The following is a 21,370-nucleotide window of genomic DNA, read 5'->3' as shown; positions in this document are numbered from 1 at the left end:
GAGAAATAGAGGAGTGTAACCATGTACCAAAAAAAGGTAAACTCAATGGGAAGACTGATAAAACAGTGAGAAGGTCCACCATCTAATATGGAAACTAAAAGGAAGGGGGAAAGAGTAAGTGGACAGAGAGAGTGAAGCCCATAAAAAGATAGAGAGCCATTCATGACTTATAAAATAACAGCCATCGATGTGCAAAGCAAAACTGCAGCGTAGATGAAATAGATGATGTTTTATTGTTCTAGCCCCCAAGTCCCAGTCTGTATAAATAGCTATTGATTTAACATGTTTTATTCAGCCAGCCAGGCCAACTGTGAGGCCTGGGAGACGTCAGCCGTTCTGTGGAGGGCTCTCTGCATTTTGGACTGCAAGACTTCTGTTAGCTGAAGGTTTTCGTCCCATGTTCCTCAATCTGACCGGCGTTTAGTTGTCTGTGTGTGTTGAACCGGGGGATGTTGAAAGTGAAGAAAAGAACTTACAGTATCTTATATCATTGTTTTACTTTCTTAGCACACTGGCAAAGAAACAGAAGGAGGATAGAGGAAAACTTTGGGTTTTAGAACTTAATTTAAACAAGGCAACCTTCTCGCTGAATTAAGCTGCCTCATATGACAGGCGATTTGCTCTTTGTTAACAAGGTTTGGCGCAGAGCCTTGCCATAAATACAGCTAGATTGTATCATATTGTTGCCCCTTGCTAGTTTACATCGCTTCATTTAGCCATAATCTGATTGGTTATGCGTCAAGGTATCAGCTGCAATTGACAGAAAAGTTAGGGCAATTAGGGCAGTTTAGATCACTGCTGTTCAGAAATCTGGAGAGGGAACATTGTGAGTCAAACCATACATTTGCACAATGACATCACTCCTCCATTTTTTCATTATAGATTAGATTTTTTGCACATTACGGTCCTTTGAAACAGCTGGCGTATTTTCAACATCACATAAACAGACAGTGGCCTTTCTATCATGAGGTTGAATGAGGAGCTTTGCAGAAATCTCTTTTGCAGATTATTTTACATTGCTCACTTTCGTACGGATACTGGAAAGCACAACTGTCCTTCTCGAGCACCGCATGAGCGTCAGCTGCTCAAATTCTAAGGACAAACATCTTTCATGTATACATTTTGAGAATAAGATTCCTCTATAAATTGATTCCTTTATGTTGTTTCCCCTATACCCATCATAGCTCTATACGCTAATGTGAAACTAGGGTTCTTAATCACTTCAGATTCCTTTAGAAAGTAGAACAGCCATTTTAGTTCCAGCTATTGTGAATTGCTCTGTAGTTCTCGTAACACAAAGTAATTTTTAGAATAGAGAATCCATAATAACTTCCACCAAAATACCCCAAGCAATGGTTTATGAGTATCAGAAGGTACTTGAGCTGTTTCATCAAATGTGTTTAGCCTCTATGAATATCTTATAAACACATGACATCAATTAGGGCACACACATTCACCACTGATGCTAAACATGAAGGAAATATCTCTGAAATCCCACATCAAAGCAAAGGCTGATATGGGGTTTCATTTCCACTACCATACCTTTATGTCTGTGGAACAAGCACATCACAGTTAGTGCACCAGAGGTGTGTTTCCACTATATCTCACTCCAGTTTATTTATTTGTGTCTCTCTTTTCTCTCCATCTTCAACCTTGGATTTCATATTGCCTCTTCTCTCTCTCTAACACACACTCACACATAGTCACACATTGGCACATCACCACTTCAGCCTGCGGGCCCAGTTAGAGTGAGGCACCAAGCTGTCAGTGCTTTCCATTTGAGTCCTTTAATGGAGAGATGAGGGCCGCCCAACGTCCGTGAGTGTGAAGTGCTGAGATCCTCGTCCCACCTCCTCACTGCGACAGATTCACACACTTACAGTACACACACACACACACACACACACACACACACACACACACACACACACACACACACACACACACACACACACACACACACACACACACACACACACACACACACACACACACACACACACCTCCAGCCTCCAAGGTACCCATTTGACACAAACCTCCATCTTAAACAATTGTTATGACTCTCTTTATCCTTTCTTTGCCTCGTTCTAGATCTTTATTTCTCATCATTATTTTTCCATATTTACTCCATTGTTCACTTTGTATCTCTCCACTGCTTTACTAAATACCGTTTTTTGTGGCAACAAAACTGAATATGAGCTTCTGTCAGCTAAACAGCTGTCTATCTCTCTCAATTTAAGTTTCAGAATAACACCTTTATGTGGATGCAAATTAAGAAAGATGATACTAAAGTTTATGCATTTAAAGATTATAGGAGACAACTACTTTGATCACTAAGTTATCTTCCTCTGGATTCCCTCTTGTTTGAATGTGTTGTTTTGCAAGTGTGTTTCTGATTCTCATATACATTAATTTATTACATCTCTATTTTTCAGTAATTCCTTTTTTGTGATTTCAATCAATCAATTAATTGAGCAAAATACTTTAATAATCCTGGAGGGAAATTACGTTTTGTGACGGTTGCATCATATTAGGATAAATTTAATACATGTATTTATATAAACATAAATAGGAGTTAAAATGTGCACTAAAGTCTTGTGGCCACAGAGTCTGGAGAAAGGATGTCCTGCACAGCACAAAGACCCTCTGAAGACTCAGGGTCATGACGAAGACACGGTGAAGCTCTCGATGCAATCTCTGTAGGCCAAACAGCCCTGAAGCCATCAAAGGACATGTTGGAAATGTTGTTGATGGAAACGTTGCACGAATAGTCAGGAAGCCGTCAATGGAAACATTGTCATCAGATATATCCTGGGGCAGGATGGCCTTGGTGGACTGACCAGAGTAGATTACAGAAGGACACATGGATAGATGGGGAAAAAGTGGTCATATACCACAAAGTTACATAGCTATTCACTTGTACCCAATGCAGAGCTCTGGTGCATTTGAACAGTTGTCTTTCTCTCTTTTATTATTGTTTTTTTTTCTCTCTTTCACATTATTTCTCCATGCTTACTTCTGTATTTGTATATGTTACTGTGCTATAATTTAAATGTAGCATACACCTTTCACCCCTTTTGTCTGTTGATGGCTATAATAATCCAGATGATAATCAATATAACTGGATAAGATTGGTGGGATTGAGAATAAGAGATGTTGTTTTTGGATTTGTTCAGTTTTTGTAGGCACGGTATTGATGTTCCACACATGGTGGAAAGAAAGTTTTGTTCTGGGAACTCCTTATTTGCAGTCAGTGCTGCCCTTTCTGTTATCTCAAGAAATCAAACCTGGAAGACAAATAACAGGAAACATGAGCTGATCCAGAGGCTATAGCCCTTGTTTTCTTTGCGTTGGTGGCAGTTTCCGCTCCAGTGAGTGCCTTCTGGTTCATTCATGTTGTCTGTCTCTGCTTTATTAATTATTTTTCCCTTACCTCCCTCGCTCATTCTCACCTTGCCTTCACACTTTTTGTATCTTGTATTTTTATTTTCACTGGAACGCTGAATGAAAAAACTGAAATGCACTCAGACATGTTGACAGAAAAACACACACATGCTCTACGAAGGGCTAAACTGTGTTTGGGGTTGAATTGCTCTGAATGTGTTTGACTCTTTTGTACTGACTGTCATTCACAATGACAGCTGTCCTCCAGTGTTTTACTGCGTGTGAGTGTTTGTTTTGGTGTTTCCGTGTCTGCAGTCATTGACAGTTGTGCATCGTTGAGACTTGCCAGCAGCAACATCACGACAGACATTGACGGTTCTTTTTAAAATAATGACTATTGAAGTGCCTCGGCCAGTTTAGTGGCCACGGGTCGATTTGTTCAAGTTGTTCCAGTCTCAAAGTGGAGATCATGTGGAGAATCACAGACCTATAGCAAAGGGCCAAACATCACTTCAACTACTAAATTGATTTCTGTTGAAATTACAATCTGACAGAAGTACGATTAGTTAGATTTTGTCAACAGGAGGTGTTTAGTTCAAACAATACAAAAATGGATGTAATATTGCAAAGTAAGACTTGAATATACTAAAACTAAACTAAACACAGGAAATATATGCACTGAGCAGTAATTAAGTCTCAAAATCAAATTATTAGTAATCTAGTTTAATTATCAAGTGTTAAACATTCTGACTGTGAGCGATTAGGACTGATGAAACTACTGATACAACAATTGATGGTGGGATTATTCTTTTAAACCTGAAATAATGAAACTGTAAATGTACTTTAAATGAACAATTCATCAAATGACTGTGATGTGAAATGGTTACTGGTAGTGATGAAGCCTGAAATTGGTGTTGTGGTTTTAGAGCGCACAATTTTTAGGTTTTGGGCCAACATTTTTTTTTTTTTTTTTGCTCAACTCTCTCCCAAAAGTTGTGGAAAATACTGTGGCCACAGAAGTCCTAAGAAGAAATTGATCGGCCAGCAGTGCATGTGAATGGCAAAGTTGCAAGGGTTAGAGTTAGGAAACGTGTTTCATGTAGGCCAAAACAACTTTTCATGGCACTTTACATATCAATAATCACTGATTGCACTGATGTCATATGTTTTCAGTGCAGAAAAATGGATTTAGTGGGGCTCTGCCACACAAACCTGGATGTTAAAGGGGCTGCTACAACGATTATTCCTTCTGCTCAAAGAGTAACACACAGCAGCAGACCGCTTCAGCATTATAATTTTCTCTTGTTTTATTATTTATAGGTATGTCTTTGAGTTAAAGGATTATTATTATTTTATTGTATTCTATAAACTACCGACAATTTTTCTCTGTGTTGGAATTCAACAGACACTGAAATGGCTGCCATACTGTACATGTAGAGATAAAGATTTAAGAAACATTTGGAGTGGTCTCAAGAGATGATACGCGAAACTAAAATGCACTAGAATGAAGAAAAAGTAAATGTATTACACAAAACACGGTAATGCTTACATATCTATTCAATATTTTGTCTCCTGTTTCCTAAAGATTACCTACAAGGCCTTGAGCTCATTGGACCCCAGCGCTGATCTGACAACCCAGAGGGGACGAGTGTTCAAGCTGAGGAACGAGACCCATCATCTGTTCGTAGGTCTCTACCCAGGAACCACGTACTTTTTCACCCTCAAAGCCTCAACCAACAAGGGTTTCGGTCCACCAGTCACCACCCGCATCAGCACCAAAATAGCAGGTAAAAATCATTCAGTACATCATTTGTTATTTGTCTGTCCTTTAATTGGTGTTGACATTTGTTTGATCTTGCTCTCAAATCAAACCAAGACATTTTGTCACACTTATTATAACAGCAAAAGCAGATACAATAGGAGGCGCTGGAGGCTTGTTTTGTTGGCCAGGTGGTGGTTTGGCATGTCACTTTCTCTATGGATGTACCATTCTGTCTATTTGTTGTTTGTGTCTTTGTTTGTCTGACTTTTTCTACTACGTTTGTAACCCTCTGTTCATGTCACCCGCCTCGGCACGTAGAAAATGTCATGGCACAAAGAAAAGGAAAACCTTCAACTTTGGTGGCAAGAACTTTAACATTCCCCCTCATGTCGAAGCATTTCTTATTGTGGAACAAGAGGACTTCTCTTGTGAAGGGTGTTCCCTGTTGTTAAGATGACAGAATGATTGATTCAAAACAACAACCCTTCAACCTTTTCTTCTATGTCATCTCTTTGCCCTTTATTTCTCTGACTCACCCTTCAACCACTTTGTCCTAGTCTCTTTCTTCCTCTCTGTCTTTGTTCCTATTTTTTTCTATTTTTTAAAATATACTTTCTTCAATGATCCATTCATAAATGGTATATCTGATTGCGTCCACTTGTTACATGTTTTTTTAATTATTGTTCCTCCTCATTGAGGACCTTAAACTGTAGTTTATTTGTATCAATACATTAGCAGAAACATGATTGTAGCTTTCATCCAAAAGTACTAGTTTTTATAATCAATAATAAATACAACTTTATAGAGAAGGTGCACTTAACAACTTCTGGATGTATTTGTCACACATGCTTTTTAAAATCTTTTCATATTTAAGTACCACCTTATTTCTAGTATAACCCACGTTTTAAGTCTAACAATGTCAGATATATGTTCCCTTTGATAATCCAAAGAGAGTTTATCACTTTCATGTGTAATAATCTCATTAAATTACTGCAATTGTCACTTGACTTATACAACTTGTAATATAAACATTATTTACACTATCATTTGCATAATGACAGGCTATTTTAACATTTAATCTGTGTTTTATGACAGTTGTATTTGTCTGCCTGTATTGTTTGTGTTTGTTGTAACGTTGTTCATGCTGCATTTTTGGCCAGGTCACTCTTGGAAAGGGAATTTAATCTCAATGAGACATTTACCTGGTTTAATAAAGGATATATATAAAATAGAGGTAACGGTGTACAACCTCTGCTCAGCAGACAAGCTATACTCAACTTACATTCATTCATCCAGTCACACATCTACAGTCCTGAAACTGCTCTGTGGCCACTTCTTCTTCATTCATTTTACCAGGATATATCTGAGATAAAATGCTACACGTCACATTTAACCATTAGGGACATATCATTTCAAAATAGTAATATCTCCAGAAAATATGTGAATCAAACTCAAAAATGAGCAGTGCTAGTGCGCCGTCACCTGAGCTATACCACTGAGATAATTTGGAAGTAACGGAATACATTAAATGTAATAATGTCACTAGAATGTCCCTTTTGGTCAGATCTCTCATATTCACATGTGGCTCCAATCTGTTTCCGAACAAAAGCATAGGAAAGTGAAGAAGTGACTTTAATATTGCAATACATAGATTAGGTTACAGACCACATTTTTTAACAAGTAATTAATTACACACATCTAAAAGTAACCCTCCCAACCCTGACCACTGAATCCTGACAGTGTGAGGACTGCAGTCTGAGTGTGTCATCAGCATGTCATTACTGTTATCCGTCCGCACCTACAGTGAGTGAAGCATGACCTTACCACTGAGTCTCCATTCCTCCATCTTCCTTTCAAATCTTAACATTGCTAAGAGGCAAAAAAAACAAAACATGGCACTTCCACACATAACAGAGACATCTCCCTCCAAATGCCACGTCATCCCCAATCTTCATTATCTCATTCAGAGGGTGAAGGATGAAGATATTTCAATTAAATGATGCAGACAGTTAGAGATGGATTTACAAACGAGAGGGGGGGGGGGGGGGGGGGTTGGGCTGTTAATGACCTAAATGCCACACCAATCAGGGAAAAAGTGTTGATGTTTTATTCAGACAAGCGCTAATATTGCACCTTCAGTATGAGTGCATGACAAATATGAACATTAAACTATTCAATGCCTGCTGAGGGAAGCATAGATCCATCTTCGAGTCCCTTTTAAAATACCCGGACAGGATCACTGTTGTCAAGTTTGATAATATAATGACAACAAGAAATATCCAAAAAGGTCAGAAACAGAACAGATTTAGCGATGTGATTTCTTAAAGCTTTGCATGATACATTTGCCTGTATGTTGTATTTAAACATGGTGTTAACTCAATAATTTGCCATTTGGAATCAAACAAATCCTCCTTTTATTTTCCAATGACTCAAAAGAATATGGTAAGAAGTTGCTGGTTAGTTGATTTCAAAATAAACCTCACATGTTTTATTATAGACATGTTTATATCACTTCTGGTCATTTTGTCCTTTATTTGTTTTCCCTTTTTTCTCCTTTTCATTCCCATGTTACCCCTTTGACATAATGGTCAGTTTAGTTTTATACAACTCATTTGATATCATGTCTATATGATCGTCATGGTATTTTTGTTATGCTTTAAGAGGCTTTGTGAACTTCTGAAAATGTAAGCTATTAGTTAATAATACATTGGTTTCAAATGTTAATTTCTCAAATGTAATTGTAATTTTGTTTCACCTTTAGCCCCCATGATGCCAGAGTATGAGTCCGAGGCTCCACTGAACGAGACGGAGACCACCATCACCATCCTGCTGAAGCCCGCCCAATCACGTGGAGCACCCATCACGTAATTTCTTTCCTTCCTCCTTTCTTTTGATTTGTTATACGTTATTTTCCCCGTCTGTTATCCTGTTATGTCTTCATTCTTCTTTTTTCCCATTCAATGTACTCCTATGCACTTTGTTCCATCTTTTTAATTTCTCCTCTCCTCTCCTCTCCTCTCCTCTCCTCTCCTCTCCTCTCCTCTCCTCTCCTCTCCTCTCCTCTCCTCTCCTCTCCTCTCCTCCCTCTCTGTATTTACCCTATTTCGCTCCACTTTCCCCAACCCTTGTCTTCCTCAAGGGTCTCTTTTAAAGCCATTACAATCAATCAAACATATAAGTCCAATTTGCATGCAAAGGCACTCAAAGTATGGGACACTTTTGTATAGATTTAGCAGTGGCACATGTTGCTGTTGGTCACTTCCCTCATTTTGCTCTAGCCACAGTTTCATGGAGACTCAACACAGAAACTACTTCCTACATGTCTGATTGAGACTTGGCTGTCTTGTCCCTTAAGACTTGACTGCTTTAATTGAAGCACCCTGTGGAGAGCTTGTTGACAAAAAGGGGATAAAAACGGTTTTAATGATTAAACATTTGACGGATTTTCACATAATACACAAACAAACATGCGAGCACAGGCAGTATGAGAAAAATAAAGAGCTTTTTGAACATTAAAGCATGGAGACATGTCCCAGTGGAGGAACATAATGCAATTATGAACCTGAAAATGAGCAACATATGTCTTATCAATAGCCACTCAACATGTTGTGTAAAATGACATTAGCTTCTTATCAATCAAATCTACAGAAGTGGTAGTACAAAGAACAGGTTCCTTCTTTATATAAATTACATTTTAAAGAAAAAGAGTGAGGAAATTATTTAAAAACACAAACTGCTTCTTATCCTTCAAGTCCCAGTCCACTGCACTTTTGCTTTAAAATGAACACAGCTAATTTATTCCACTCTCATTGATATTTTTTTCAGCCTGCATGTTTTTTAATTAAAAGTTCACTTTGAACATGTGATCTCATCCATTTCATTGGTGTAGGGGAGCACATACTTCTGCTGTTGCCTTTAGGGAAATTCAGCTTTGACAAGGGTGTGTGGTGAATATACTTTAGATCACTTAAATTTAGACTTGGGGAAAGGGATTTGATGAATGTGAGTGCGGGTCAATAGTTTTAGTGTTCATTTGTGTAAATCCCATTCCATATTGTGCAGTGTATCACACACATATGGCAAATATAACTCTTGTTGAATTAGGCCACAGTCCAACATCTTTATGTGTTTATCAGCCTGAAATAAACCCCTTTACATGCGTGCTTATTATGTGTGTTTTGTGCAAGTATAAAATGTTGTAAGTGCCAGCCGATGCATCATGGGGCAGGCATCTGGTTAGTGTGCTGCTAAGGCTTGTTGCAGGAATTGTGGTGTTATGTGTTTTGTTCTTTATTCTGAGAAGATCACAGCATCTCCAGTACTGGAGCATACATGAGGAATGTTTACACAAATGGCTGAGCTAAGATTAGCAGCTGCTGGGGTTGAGACACACATAATGTATACACACATTTGCACACTTGCATACATTTGTGCATTCACATAAATGCACAGAGGGAAAACAGTTGTAAAGGCTAACTGGATGTCAACACATGTTTGAACAAATGCAAAGTACATTAGATTAAAAGTAGTACATACAAAATGCACATGTCTGCAAATGCGTCATAATAACATACTACACAGATGAATACAGACATACACAGGTAATGAGCACACACTTCCATGATGTTCCATGCATGAGCAACGCAAAGTCATTACATTTCACGTTAGAAAAAAAAGACAAACACACACATTGCATTTAAGTATTTCTTTTCCACTATGTAATGCATCCCCTGGCCCTGACATTTTTACTTCAGACCACAAAGCAACCATACTGTCAAAAAGCTATTTAAAGAAGTAAACATCTGTAAAAATGTCATCATTTAACCAATAAACGTTCTCAATCTTAAAATATCCTTACTTATATGTACATACACTCCATATAAACACATGTAAGTCAACACAGAAGACAAGCACGCACGCACACACGCATGTGTGCACACACACACACACGCACGCACGCACGCACGCACGCACGCACGCACGCACGCACGCACGCACACACACACACACACTTCCCTCTTCGCCTCTTGTAGTAGGCCTTTGGTTCATCCCTTGTGAAGACTCAGAAAGCCATTAGTTTGAAATGGATATTTCACCAGAAAGGCAGAAACAGTAAAGAGAGACAGAGACAGAGAGAGACTCATCTTTGGTCATCAGCAATTATCTTTTATGAAAGCTGCCAAACGGGAGCCGGGGATAATTGGCCACGGCCCCCTTCACAGAAACATACATTTCCCTAATTGCGTATAATTGTGAAGTGAGTTCTTGGCGTGGAGGACGGAGGTAATTGCGGAGGGCCGCTGTGTTTGTCCTGACCGCTAAAGGAGCCCTCAGCCATTCATGAAGCTTTCTCCGAGTGAAACGGAAACACAAACACACACATGCAAAAGCACCCCCCTTCTCACACACACACACACACACACACACACACACACACACACACACACACACACACACACACACACACACACACACACACACACACACACACACACACACACACACACACACACACATCAAACAAAGACACATCATTGAAAATGAGTATGAACATGAGGATGTAACTTCCTCTCTCACAAACACACATGCACACACAGTAACACATCTTACTTTTAATTCATACATTGATGATGAGTCCGCACAAAAAAGTTATCCTCCATGTGCCTTGTTAGAAACAAAGCTGCATTTTAAATCCAGAGTAAATCTACCATTTAGGAACAAAAATGACCCTTGGTACTAGTCATACTCTTTTTTAAAGTGTATTTGGCATTTTTCTGCAAATTATCTACAGACCTCAGCACTCTCCTGCTAATGCTTTAATTGCCCAAATGGTTAGTGAGCACTTTGGAAAATTTAATATTTTAAAAGATAAGTGCTCTGATGGATCTGGATAATGGGCATAAGTGTAATCGTCAGATCAAACCAATCACTTTTAAGGCTTTATCTAATTAAGAATCCACCTGCTTAAGAGTTTAAACATCCATGGACTCCAACAAAAACCACCTGTACCATGCATATTAAAACCTTATACATATATGCTCCAAACGGAAACGACAAATTAAGGTATTAATGTAACTGTTTTTATATCTTTCCAGCTCCTACCAGCTTGTTGTGAAGGAGGAGCGCAAGTCAAAGACCCGCCGTGCCGCCTCTGAAGCCCCCGAGTGTTTCTCTGCCCCTGTCAGCTTCCGTAATGCCTCCATCTTGGACTCTCCCTACTACATTGCTGCCGAACTGCCCCCATCCAGCCTTACAGTGGTGCAGCCCTTCACTGTGGGAGACAACAAGAGCTACGGAGGTTTCTGGAATCCCCCACTGTCCCCGGCCAAGAGCTACAGTATCTACTACCAGGCCATGAGCAGAGCCAATGGGGTGAGTTAACAAAAAAGAGTTGTTCACGGTTAATTTAGAAACATGACTATCACATACATTTGAGGATTGTCTTCAAAGGCTAATATGAATATTTTAAATCCACAGTTGGCTTAATAATGCTTAGTTTAGGTTTATTTTTCAATACTTTTCACTTAAAAAATGCGGAAACTCATAGAGTAAGTGGGGATCCCCTTCAAGCCTTTAGTCTTTGTGCCCCTAATGTCTCATTTAATTATTCTAAGCAAATATGACACAATGACTTTAAATTATGCATAAAGGAACATTACAACTGTTTGGTTGAGGGGAAAACTGGAAACAATATTTAAATGTTTTATTATGACCATTAAAAGACAACAAAGAAGCTAAATCTTGCAAGTTTGGACAGAACTGCTGGTAATAGCAGATCAAGAAAAAATGTCCCTCAGAGATTTTGAAGGCTTTTGAAGCCTTTGAGAACATCTGTGTGAAAGGTCAAATCATTGCAAAGGAAGGACGAATCCTTCTGCCACTTCACTCCTCTTGAAACGGAAAGTTTCAGGAACTTTCTGCCGCGCCCTAATCAGTGATGTCACAGTGGGTTTCTTAGCACAAGTGATTGAGGCGAGGTTAAATATGCAGACGGAGCATCTTGTATTACCATCACAGTTTCCTACTGAATGTTATGTCAATTAAGAAAAAAAAGAAAACTCCCAGAATCCATCACTCTATTTTCTTCCCCTTTTATGCGTGACCATTAGACCATGTGTAAATACACCCAGAGCCCACCCACCTCTCCCCTTCTCACAAGTCATTCACAACTTGAACTTGGTTTTTGGAATCTCCATAATATTCGGAACTCCTGCGAGGGTTGTTTTAATTTTCCACTGCCGTAACCATGGTAACTCGGCTTGGCGAACGGGGCCCCGGCAAGCTGGCGGAGGCCATGATATAATATTGTCCTCCAGAAGGAAGATTTCCCACAATGTACTCATACGTTGAAAAACTGCATGCAAGTGGGTGTGAGTGGTGAAAGGGGGGGTATGTGAGGATGAGTTTGCATTTAAAAGTATGTGTTTGAAGTTGTGCATGCCAGTTGTGTGAATGTGAGTGCTTTTTACATCTGGTCACATAAGAATACCTTTACTTGATTGGATCTCAGTCAATTCAATCAGTATGAGGCTTGTATGGTTCATGGATTGGAGCATGGGGGGGGGGGGCTGCTGGAGTGTTGGTGAAAAAAGTAAATAGAAAAAGCAAGCGGGCCTGTGCAGCCACTGTAGCCCAAATGATTTGATCAGGAAGTCAGGCATACAGAATGGCCGCACTCTCTTAAAACTCATGAACTGCTGCAAGTTAATACTTATTTTCCTGCATTTGAAAAAGAAACGGTTTCATGATTTGTTTACTTCCCTGCTAATGCAAGTAAAATAATAAGTTACATTTGCTACTTTGAGAGAGAAAGACATTCAAGATTTGAGCCAATATCCCGTTTTGTTTTTTAATATGTTTAAGAAAATCCTGTTTGCAGGGTTAGGGTTAATACATGATAGCTTTAACAATGCACAGATGTGGGCTAACATAAACAGTACAAACAATATATTTCTAGAAACTTTGTACTCCAGGACAGGTGTATTTGTTTTTTGATCTGATGTTTTTATTGGCAGAGCATTACATTTTAGCACCTTTCCAAACTGATGAACATCGCTGGAGTGCTGTAAACTGTTGATTGATCTTGAGTTAAAATAAGCACTAAGTAAGGTAAAACATAATCATGGTTTAATGAAAACTCAGCTGACAGGTTGTTTGTTATCCAACTCAAAATTCAAGGTTTGCATAGGCATGTAGTCTACTTATTTAAGCATGAAACATATCTATATGTATATAAATGGGTTGTGAAGCTAATCTCTCTTGTCAGATTGGGTATGCTGTGGCTCAGGAGGTAGAGTGATCTTCCACCAATTGTGGGTTCAATCTCTAGCCCCTGCAATCAATATGTCCTTGGGCAAGAAACGGAACCCCAAATTGCTCCAGATGTCATTGCTAAACATTTCTGAATAAGTCAAAAAATACTGCAGAGGGAGATTCTCAGTTTGCCTCTGTATGAGTGTGTGTGAAACAGGTAATGTTGTACATGTAAAAGTGCTTTGAGGGGTTGCTGGAAAAACGCTGCATGGATGAAGTCCATTTACCATTTCTTATGAGGAGGTGACTCTGATTGAATATATGTGAATGGATGAACACTGACGTTGTTGTTACAAAGTGCTCTGAAAGGTCACAAAGAGAGGGAAAGCACTATACTGTATGTATGCAGTCCATTTACATTAGAATCGTTGTACACCCAACCTTTCTGCAGTGCTTCTGCCATATGATCAATACTGAAATAGGTGTTTGAACAAAAGACTGCCACTGTCATTTCTCTAAAAAGAGTTTTTCTAAGCCTCCTACTGTAGCGGTGTCTTTTCATGCTCACTTTACAGGGAAATCAATGGTCAGGGTCAGGTACACAACAGCTTCCAGTGGGTAGACTTTCACTTTCCTCAAGGACTCAGTTTGCGTGAATCCTTGTTGATGGAAAACAGATTGAACTCAGCCGCTGTGGTTGAAGGACGTTCATCCTTTCACACGTAACGGCTGCATATTAGTCCTTTTTTTCAGTTTAGAGAACATGCACTGGCTAGAAAGAAAATAAATTGGCCAGTGAGTCCACCATGGCCATTTGATTCTGAATAGACTGCAGTGCCACGTCCCTTCAAAGAAGAATTCAGAATTTGAATATATTTGTTTCTTAAATTCAGTATCTCCCACATGTCACAGTAACGATATGTGCAAGTGATATTTTGCCACACAAGGATGTAAGTTATCTGCAGCTCTCACAAAGTCCTGTAATGTGTTTAATTTATTTCCTGTCAGTCAGTTTGTGCAAGTAGGTGTCATATTTTTTTTCTCAAGCGGCGGATGTTTCAAAGAGACACTCATTAACATTTTAGAGGACTCGGGTGGTTTGTTGTAGTTTGATCCCATGGATGAAAGTTTGTTTCCAATTCGCTGCCTGTCTTGGATAATCCTGCTGGTCCCCCCCCCCCCCCCCCCTTTGAGCTCCACCTGTCCATCAAGGACAGCGTCTCTCTTCCCTCTTTTCTCTTTAATTTCCTGTCACTTTCTCTCTTGAGAACATTTAGAAGAAATTGTTCTCTCAAACCGCCCACACTCCATCTCGTCACTGCTGACTGCTGTTGCCTCTGTTTCTCTAATATGAAAGAAAATCCACCTACATTATTTCACTTGCTTTTCTCAAATACCCAAATACAATGTTCTGTTTTTCTCCCTCCACTCCATTTCTCCTCTGTGTCCCTCCACCTCAGCTCATCCTCTGTTTTCATTTAACTCATCTGTCTTATTCTATTGCAAACCTGTTTCTCCAGCTCTATTTCCCCTCCCTGGTCATGTTCTTCAACCGTACATCATGCTTCTTTCAGTCCTTTATTGTCTTCTTCTTTCTTTATTTGTTCCCTCACCTTCATTCTATATTGTGGCCTTTCCATTTGCAATGTCTTTGAACTTCCATCATGGCTTTTTTTTTCTTCCTTTATTTCTTATTCATCTTAAAGAGGGGCTTTCATGTAGTGTGTTCTATTTTGTTGTGCATGTTAATGGTCTGCAAAGGCCAAAATCCCAAAGTTCCCTCCAGAGGTATAGCCCGCCTTTTTCGTTTCACAATTCTCCCTCCTTCTTATTCTTCCTGCTTTTTTCCTCTAACCAACTCTCTCTCCCTACCTCCCTGTCTCCCTATCTCTCCCCCCTCTTGGGTGACATCAGTCTGATGCCAGTCCCTCAATTCTCATCATTGTGCCAATTAGGCGACGCGCCGCACATTAAAACTGCTCACCAACGGCAATCTTGATTTTTCCCTTGATGTCATGTGATGTCACTCACACACACACACACACATACTGTACATGCACACACCTGCACATACACACACATTAGAGGCAAACACACACAGACAGGAATGAAGTGTCTCTGGCTGTAAGTAAGAGAGCAAGAGTGATCAGGGATTTAGAGATGAGGAGCGATAGAGGGAGGGGGAATATACATTTAAAAAAGAGGGAAAGGGAGATTAAAGAAGATATAATCCTGGAGACAAAGATGGAGGCTAAAGAGAAATATTGGGAGATGAGGAAGATATGCAGGACATGGTCTCCGGAGTGAAATTAAAACAAAAAAAGAAGGATAATTAAGAAGGGAGAATCCCGATAGGATGTCTTTATCATGGTTGCAGAACACTTTTAAACATTCCAACAAATGAAATGATACAAACATTGTCTGGCAAAGTGATTTAGTCAGTCCCAGTCTTATAGTGGAGAACAGTATCCTTTTGACTTAATGGACGTTAAACAAAGTACAACAATTAATGGTATTCTCAATGTAATGTGGAAGAACATTGACTATCAGTGGAGCCAATTGTTTGGGGTTCAAATGTCGACAAACGTTTCAGCCTTATACAAGGCTATAGGGATTCCTCTGTATTGGAGGCACAGAAAGTAAAGAAACACAAGTGGGGAAAAGAGAGGGGGAGATATTGGATAACAAAAGTTGTAGAAAAAAATAATAAAGCATGAGCTAAGAAAGATGTAATAATGGTGAAAAAAGGAGTGAAGAACATTGAAATGAATGGGAGAGACAGAAATAAAGAAACAATTACTGGGAGCACCCTGTTACTCGCTGAACATAGATAAGACCTTTAGTTAAATGGATCAAATACAGCATGGGGAATTCAACAAAGCAGAAGAAGAGACGGAACGATGAGGCAGCTATGGGAAGGGAGGAAAGACACTAGTGAAAGGGAAGTGCTGAGAAAAGTGAATAGAGAGGAGACACAGAATTGTTGGAGGAGAAATGCATACGAGGAAGAATGTTGGGAGAAATGGGGCGATAAATGGCACAAAACAAAAGGAAATGGTTGCACACAGGGAAAAACATGGCCTACAGTACTGTGAAAAATGCAGCCAGACACCTTTCCTGACAAGTAAAAAGCCTCAGGGGTTGCACAAGGTACTCTGACAAACAACGTCAATCACTCTCTCTCTCACACACACACACACACACACACACACACACACACACACACACACACACACACACACACACACACACACACACACACACACACACACACACACACACACACACACACACACACACACACACACACACACACACACACACACACACATACACAGCCTTAGATTGCAGATTTAAGTGGATGTAGGCAGAAGATTTTACCAACTGAAAGGCAATGTCAATCAATATGCACTCAGCTGACTTGAAAATCCCTAATGCACTTTTATTCTGTTTGTGTTTGTCTTTATCACATTGTGGGCCTCATAACATGTTGGCACAGTCCCAGTAAGGGGGGTCCCCAAAATGTATGCTCTGGTTAGATACCCCCACAATAACAATAACACAATAATACATGTGTGAGGAGTGTGTGTGTCTTTATCACATTGTGGGGTTTACAGCATGTATGTTGGAACAGCCTCGGAAAGGGGGGTACCCAAAATAGATGGTCAGTTGTGATACCCCAAGTTGTATATGATAGGGACATTTATATATTTGTGTATATGAGTGTATTTAGACTTTTTGTTAACAGAAAGAGCTGTAAGCTGAACTGAAGTTGTTGAGAAACAAAAAAGATAGAGGATAAGGACCGATAGTGTGAAAGAGTTCAGAGCCTACAAAAAAAATCCCTCTCTGTCTCAGGTTGCCTTGGAACCCCAGCAGCTAATAACAATTTCCGGAAGTCAGGAAGAACACACCAATGGTTTGATATCTTACATGTCAATCAGAACGCTGACCCTCTGACTGCCTGGTGATACGAGAGAGATAGAGGCAAAAGAGCCGGGAATATGGGAAGATAGAGAGATAGCGCTCACCCACACAGCAGCTGCATCTCCCATACACACTTATTATTCCCGTCAGGCTCGACAAAGTTAACTACTACACACAGAGAAACACACACACTGTGTCTCCAGTGTTTCCACCGTAAACAACTCTCCCCCCTCTCTCGTCTACCAGCCTCTCTGGGTAGAGGCAGGGCAATAAATTGGCCTTACATTTATTAACTTTGCTTCTCGCAACCTCTTGAGGTTTAACCATTAGCATGAGCAAGGACGAGGCAGCACTCTTCACAGTGACTGCAAACCCAGAGCAGCTAGTCCTCTAAATGGGCTGTAAATAGCCTCGATAGGACCAATTTTGAGGAAACACAAGTCACTGTTGCTCTGGGAACTGATCTTATACCCATGGTGGCTATTTGTAAGCTATACACTACACTTACGATGGCAATCTGTGACTGGCCTATTAAAGATGTTGAAAAGTGAGGCATCTATTTCTCCTGAGACCTGATGTGATATGTTATCCCAGTTATGTTTTTTTTTTCATTACACAAGTACGTCGGTGTGTGTTGATAGAAGCAAACTATGAGATATGGTCAACACTAAATATAAACATCAGGTATGTGCAGGCATATTAGTTATTCACTTTAAGCTCCTTGCAAACTAAAATTTGGTTTCTATTGTTGTAGTGTACCAAACATGTTATTGCATGTCTCATTAGCAAGGTGCAGTATTGTAATATTTAATGCAAATTGATTACATATCACCTTTTTTTAATAGGTGAATCAGCAACATGTGTGGAAGCAATGGGTCTCAACAAGGACTTTACTCAATTGTAGGTTCCTGTAATCAAATTGTGCATTTATGATTAAATACAGAGAGAGAATAAGATTAAGAAAACAATACAACAGACAGACAGGTATTTAGTCAGCCCTTCATACAGACAGACAGAGATGGAGTGGAAGCAGGTGTATTTAGTCTTGTGGAGAGATCCAGCCTAGAGGCTCACACCATCCATCATCCACTAACATTCATCTTCCCTGCTCTTTAACGGCAGTTTAAAGCCAGCTCCGTTCAAACAAACACACACACGCGCACACACACACACACACACACACACACACACACACACACACACACACACACACGCATGCACGCACGCACGCACGCACGCACGCACGCACGCACGCACGCACACACACACACACACACACACACACACACACACACACACACACATCCATGGTATCAGACGGCAGTTGCCTACACTAGTTATCTCTTTGGCAGCACTTGTTAGATATTTGGTCACACTAGTTTGGCACTTTGTTTTACTAGTCGAAAGAAACATTTTACTAGTCATTATTTTTCATCAACTAGAGATTACATAATATTGCCCTTCTGGTTTAGCAGGGCGTGTTGTTGTGTGTCTTTCACAAACTTGAGATGTCCCGGTTTTAATTCCCGGGCTAGCCCCAAGTTTTTAATAACCAAGCTGAGAACCACGGCAAAGAACAGGACATTTAGCCAGAGTTAAACCAAAAATTGCACATGTATTATAACAGCACATTAGTGATTAAAAACAACAAACAACTAAGATACGACTCCCGCAGGGAATAGAGACCATGAGATACTGGATTAGCTGTCGGCTTTAAAGGCCACAAGGAGACTGGCCATGTGCTCCAAGTCGCCCTGATGTTGTGTGTCTGTTGTGTCACACACAAAACAGACACACAACAACAGACCCTGCGAAACTGGGAGGGCAGTCACAATGAGACAAGATAAAATAGACCTTTATTGATCCCTGTTGGGAAATGCAGGTTTTAAAGCGGAAAAAGGATAAGAGTGCAACACAGTACAGATAATAATTCACACAAGTATAATAAGAACTAAAAGAGTACACATGTTAGCAACATAATGAATACAAATAACAACAATATAAAGGTAAAATAGATATACATGCATGTGCAGATGCAGCATGTATAAGTGTCACACTTCATATTGCTTTTTGACTCAATTCCTTAAACACAAATGTCTCAGAATATTAATATTATACTGTCATTTCTGATATCAAAATACATATTATAATAGGCCTTGCAGAGGATCTCAATTCCTTAAACTGGTTATTGTGTTTCCATGTTGTCAAAAAACTAGAGAAAACTGAATGTAATTTGATCTTAAATGGCATAATTTAGCAGAAAATAAATGGACATTAGCAGTCCCTTGGAAGTGATTTTGCTCAAAAGCCCAAGTGACAGGCGTCAGTGTCGGCAGCTGCTGCAGTAATCGTCTTTGATGAAGACAAATGGCCCAACATGTGAAGGAGGCCAATCCGCGGCTGACAAGTGGGTTAGATACGTACACTTACTGGTGACAGCCCGTCATGGAGCGAAGAAAAGAGGAAAAGACAGGAGCAGTGAAGGAGTGAAAAGAGATGGAATAATGAAAAGCACATGCCTCTTCAGGTGGTGACAGGACATCAGAAAGAGAATGACAGAAACGGTGGAACCACAGGAACCTCAAATTGTCGGCAACACAAAAAAGCGAGGGACAGAAAGAGGAGGGCAATGGAAACACATAAAGGACTATAATATCAATAGAGAAATATGTTATGACCTGGCCTGATTTAGTGAATTGCAGGTCAAAACTCATATACAGTACATACACTATGTACATGTATACTTAAACAAAGGTGTTAAACTGTGTGTCCATACTTGGAATATAAGCGTCTATGTATTCAGGATAAATGATCTAATAAGCGCCTAACATAACAGGTTATTGACCGTCATATTTAGAATGTTTTGTACACATGTGTTTTGAGACTCATCAACCTGGTCATTGTATTGCATGAAAGGCAAACATAGGAAACTAATAACACGGTCACTTGGTCTCATTGATCATCTTTAAACACTTCAAAGAAGCACATGGATACTCTTAAGCCTTTAATCCATATTGCTTTAGCATGTTTTGCCCCATTAACCACAGAGCGTGTATTCTTTAAGTTATTGCTGACCATTATGTTTACCGTCCCATATGATTTGAAACGATTATATGGATTCAAGACAATTTCTGGTTTCCCCTCCTTTCAGTCCTTTTGTTAACCTGTTAATAAACCATTTGTTTTGTGATTACATTTCTCAAATCTAACTTTGTCAGCTAAGTACTATGTTGCCAAGTGTCAGAGCTCGTTTGTCTGCAGCCCAAAAGACATACAACTTGAAATTAAATGAAACTAATGGCATCCTGATAGGAAAATGCCATTATGCTTTAGAAAGTCTCACCAATTAAAGTTGTGACACATTTTTGAGAAGTGAAAAGTCATATGCTGTGTCTTAATTTGGATACTTCACTAAGTCCACTGCCCTGTCGTGCACTGTGCAGATCCTCACAGGAAGCGATTATCGTTGCTGTGTTAGCTAACTAGCAACATTACATTAGAGACGGCTGAATGAACTCAGAATGAATAATGGCTTCCTTTGACTCTAGTGTAGTGGTATATTTATCAAATATATGTTTTTGTAGTGCTGTGTAAGTCAGAGCAACTATTGTCACTGCTGGTCCTGCAACTTGCATTTCGTAGCCAAGATGGCGGCCTTTGAGGGTGAGAAGTGTGCCCATTTTTGTATTGTTATAAGTTCACCATCAGTTTGTGTGCTTTTTTTGAAGTGAATACAATTTGTCTAAAGGCTTTGTCTGTCTTTCTCTTCTCTCTACAGGAAACCAAAATCAACTGTGTCCGCCTGGCTAACAAAGGTATGAGCACCCTTCCATTGATACTTGCACTTACTGTACAGACAAAGTCACATTACTTATACGTCCAATTTAACCTAATAGCAAAGTGACCCCCAGATTAGTGTCAGAATGTTGTACTAGATCAGATAAACACACACACACACACACACACACACACACACGCACACACAGGTAAACCCACAGACTTTAGGCCAGGCAACTCCACATCCTAACCATGTGATCCTGCATG

The 21,370-nt window shown here is 39.7% G+C and overlaps 1 protein-coding gene across 1 annotated transcript in view; it reads left to right on the top strand.

Moving 5' to 3' along the window:
- ptprt (protein tyrosine phosphatase receptor type T) overlaps nt 1–21,370 on the top strand; it is a 293,754-nt gene that overhangs the window by 158,657 nt on the left and 113,727 nt on the right. Inside the window, exons 12-15 of the mRNA XM_063910759.1 lie at nt 4,970–5,171; nt 7,908–8,010; nt 11,242–11,518; nt 21,105–21,141. Of these exons, the coding sequence (XP_063766829.1) occupies nt 4,970–5,171; nt 7,908–8,010; nt 11,242–11,518; nt 21,105–21,141 (619 nt within the window). The remainder of the gene's footprint in view (nt 1–4,969; nt 5,172–7,907; nt 8,011–11,241; nt 11,519–21,104; nt 21,142–21,370) is intronic.

This window comes from Eleginops maclovinus, chromosome 20, assembly GCF_036324505.1.
Source record: "Eleginops maclovinus isolate JMC-PN-2008 ecotype Puerto Natales chromosome 20, JC_Emac_rtc_rv5, whole genome shotgun sequence".
Lineage (NCBI taxonomy): Eukaryota > Metazoa > Chordata > Actinopteri > Perciformes > Eleginopidae > Eleginops > Eleginops maclovinus.
Note: the sequence above shows the minus strand (reverse complement) of the source record. Positions and strands in the feature narration are given on the sequence as shown.